At 36.3% G+C, this 2,974-nt stretch overlaps 1 protein-coding gene across 1 annotated transcript in view; it reads left to right on the top strand.

The window, feature by feature from the left end:
* Positions 1-2,893, top strand: part of LOC106824401 (zinc finger protein 709-like) — a 29,915-nt gene extending 27,022 nt beyond the window's left edge. Inside the window, exons 2-4 of the mRNA XM_044751814.2 lie at positions 20-146; positions 352-412; positions 793-2,893. Of these exons, the coding sequence (XP_044607749.2) occupies positions 20-146; positions 352-412; positions 793-2,371 (1,767 nt within the window). The 3' untranslated portion in view covers positions 2,372-2,893. The remainder of the gene's footprint in view (positions 1-19; positions 147-351; positions 413-792) is intronic.
* Positions 2,894-2,974: the final 81 nt, after the last annotated feature.

The following is a 2,974-nucleotide window of genomic DNA, read 5'->3' as shown; positions in this document are numbered from 1 at the left end:
AAAAATTGTGATGTTTTAGGACTCAGTGGCCATTGAGGACATTGCTGTGAGCTTCACCCCAGAGGAGTGGGCTTTACTGGATCCTTCACAGAAGAAACTCTACAGAGATGTGATGTGGGAAACCTTCAGGATCCTGGCCTCAGTAGGTAAGAATGAGGACATTCCTTCATGTCATCACTGAGAGAACAAATGTTTCCTCCCCATCAACATTGTTCCAAGATGGAGAATATGGAAAGGGGAGATGTTGGTAAATAAACTAGAAATTGTCATAGCTTATCATGGTCTTAGAATCTAAAAATTTTTCTATAATTTCTAATACTTTTAAATCAAATTTCTGTGTCTTCATTTCAGGGAAAACATGGGCAGATCATGATATTGAGGATCAGTCCAAAAACCAGGGTAGAAAGAAAAGGTGAGTCACATTCACAATAGAAAGCAGTCTCACATGAGCATCTTGTTATATTATGAAATTTTAAAAAAGCAAACAAAACAAAGAATACTTAATTCAAATTTACCTTTTCTTAGAAAATTTTCACTTTCTGAAAAATGAGGTAGATGTCAGCTTTTACAAAATGGTTCACTTGGAAACAGGATTAATAAACCCTCTATATGAATATCACTGTTTGGATAACAGGAAGGGGGAAGTCCTCTCCCAGAGCGTTTAGTATATTCAATTTCCAAGAATTCAGACAGGCAGAAAACCTAAACTTTTCCTATAAATTATAATAAATATAACATAAATAAAATTATTAATAAAGAAATCATTAATAATGTGCATCTCACTTTTTACAGAAGTCCTATGGTAAAGAGATTCTCTCAAAGTGAAGAGGGTAGTCAATGTGGAGAAAATTTCAGCCTTATTCCAAATCTCAACGTGAACAAGAAAACTACAGGAGCAGAACCATGTGAATGCAGTGCATGTGGAAAAGTCATGCATCGTTCATCCATTGAAAGGCAAGTTAGATGTCACACTGAACACAAACCATATGATTATCAAAAATATGCAGAGAAGCCATATGTACGTAAGGAATGTGAGAAAGCCCTCCCTTTTCCCAGTTCTCTTCAAATATATGAAAGTACCTATAGTGGAGAGAAACCATATAAATGTCAAAAATGCAGTAAAGCATTCACTTCTTCCACTTCTCTTCGAGTCCATGAAAGAATTCATACTGGAGAGAAACCCTATGAATGTAAGGAATGTGGGAAAGCCTTTACAGCTCCCTCAAGCCTTCGATCACATATGATCTCTCACACTGGAGATGGACCTTATAAATGTAAGGCATGTGAGAAGGCATTCATTTCGTCCAGTGCAATTCAAATACATGAAAGGAGACACACTGGAGAGAAACCCTATGAATGTAAACATTGTAGTAAAGCATTCACTCATCCCAGTACACTTCGAATGCATGAAAGAACTCATACTGGAGAGAGACCCTATAAATGTAAGGAATGTGGGAAAGCCTTTATTGCTCTCACAAACCTTCGAGTACACATGATCACTCACACTGGAGATGGACCTTATAAATGTAAGGAGTGTGAGAAAGTATTCATTTATCCCAGTTTATTTCAAATACATGAAAGGAGTCACACTGGAGAGAAACCCTATGAATGTAAAGAATGTGGGAAAGCCTTCAGTTTGTACACTAACTTGAAAAAACACAAAAGAACTCACACAGGAGGGACACCCTATGTATGTAAGGAATGCGGTAAGGCTATTATTTCTCTTAAACTTTTCCAAATACATGAAAAAAGTCACACAAGAGAGAAATCCTATGAATGTAAAGATTGCAATAAAACATTCACTTGTCCTAGTTCTCTTCAAATACATGAAAGAACTCACACTGGAGAGAAACCCTATGAGTGTAAGGAATGTGGGAAAACCTTTATAGCTCCCTCAAACCTTCGATCACACATGATCTTTCACACTGGAGATGGACCTTATAAATGTAAGGAGTGTGAGAAAGCATTCATTACTCCCAGTTCACTTCAAAGACATGAAAGGAGTCACACTGGAGAGAAACCCTATGAATGTAAAGAATGCAGTAAAGCCTTCAGTTGTACCAGTTCTCTTCGAAAACATGAAAGAACTCATACTGGAGAGAAACCCTATGAATGTCAAAAATGCAGTAAAGCATTCACTTCTTCTAGCTATCTTCGAGAACATGAAAGAATTCATACTGGAGAGAAACCCTATGAATGTAAGGAATGTGGGAAAGCCTTTACCGCTCGCTCCAGCCTTCGATCACATATGATGCTTCACACTGGAGAGAAACCCTATAAATGTAACGAATGTGAGAAAGGATTCATTTATCCCAGATTCCTTCAAAGACATGAAAGAAGTCACTCTAGAGAGAAGCCCTATGCATATTAAGAATATGGAAAAGCCTTCAGTTCTCATCAAGGTTTCCAAATTCATAAAAGAAATCATACTGGAAAGAAACTGTATGAATGCGAAAAATGTAGTAAAGTGTTTAATTTTCCCAGTTCTCTTTGAAGATATGAAAGAACTCACACTGGAGAGAAACCCTATGACTGTCAGGAAAGAAGGAAAGCTTTTATTTCTCATGGAAAATTTGAAGATATGCAACAACGCACAATAGAGAAAAAAACATATGTATGTAATGAATGTGGGACCCTTGTCATCTGAGTTCTTTCTGAAGGGATAAAAGGAGTTACTTGATAAAAACTTCTTGAAGGTAAACAGTATGGGAAAGACTTCAATTGGCCTACATATTTCTATGTGAAACTCTCACCAAAAAATATATATAAATGTAAGAAATATGAAAAAGCTTGATGTAAATTAACTTGTGTATAATGTTCTAGAAAACTTTCAACATGAAAGAGTTGTTATAAATTTGTAAATATACGGTGTTTAGCAAGCCTCTTTCTTAAAGTGCAACATTGGATTGTGGATGTCTTTTTTTTTAAGGTATGCTTTTGGGTGAGGAAGATTGGCCTTGAGCTAGCATCTGTT

This window comes from Equus asinus, chromosome 20, assembly GCF_041296235.1.
Source record: "Equus asinus isolate D_3611 breed Donkey chromosome 20, EquAss-T2T_v2, whole genome shotgun sequence".
NCBI classification, from domain to species: domain Eukaryota; kingdom Metazoa; phylum Chordata; class Mammalia; order Perissodactyla; family Equidae; genus Equus; species Equus asinus.
Note: the sequence above shows the minus strand (reverse complement) of the source record. Positions and strands in the feature narration are given on the sequence as shown.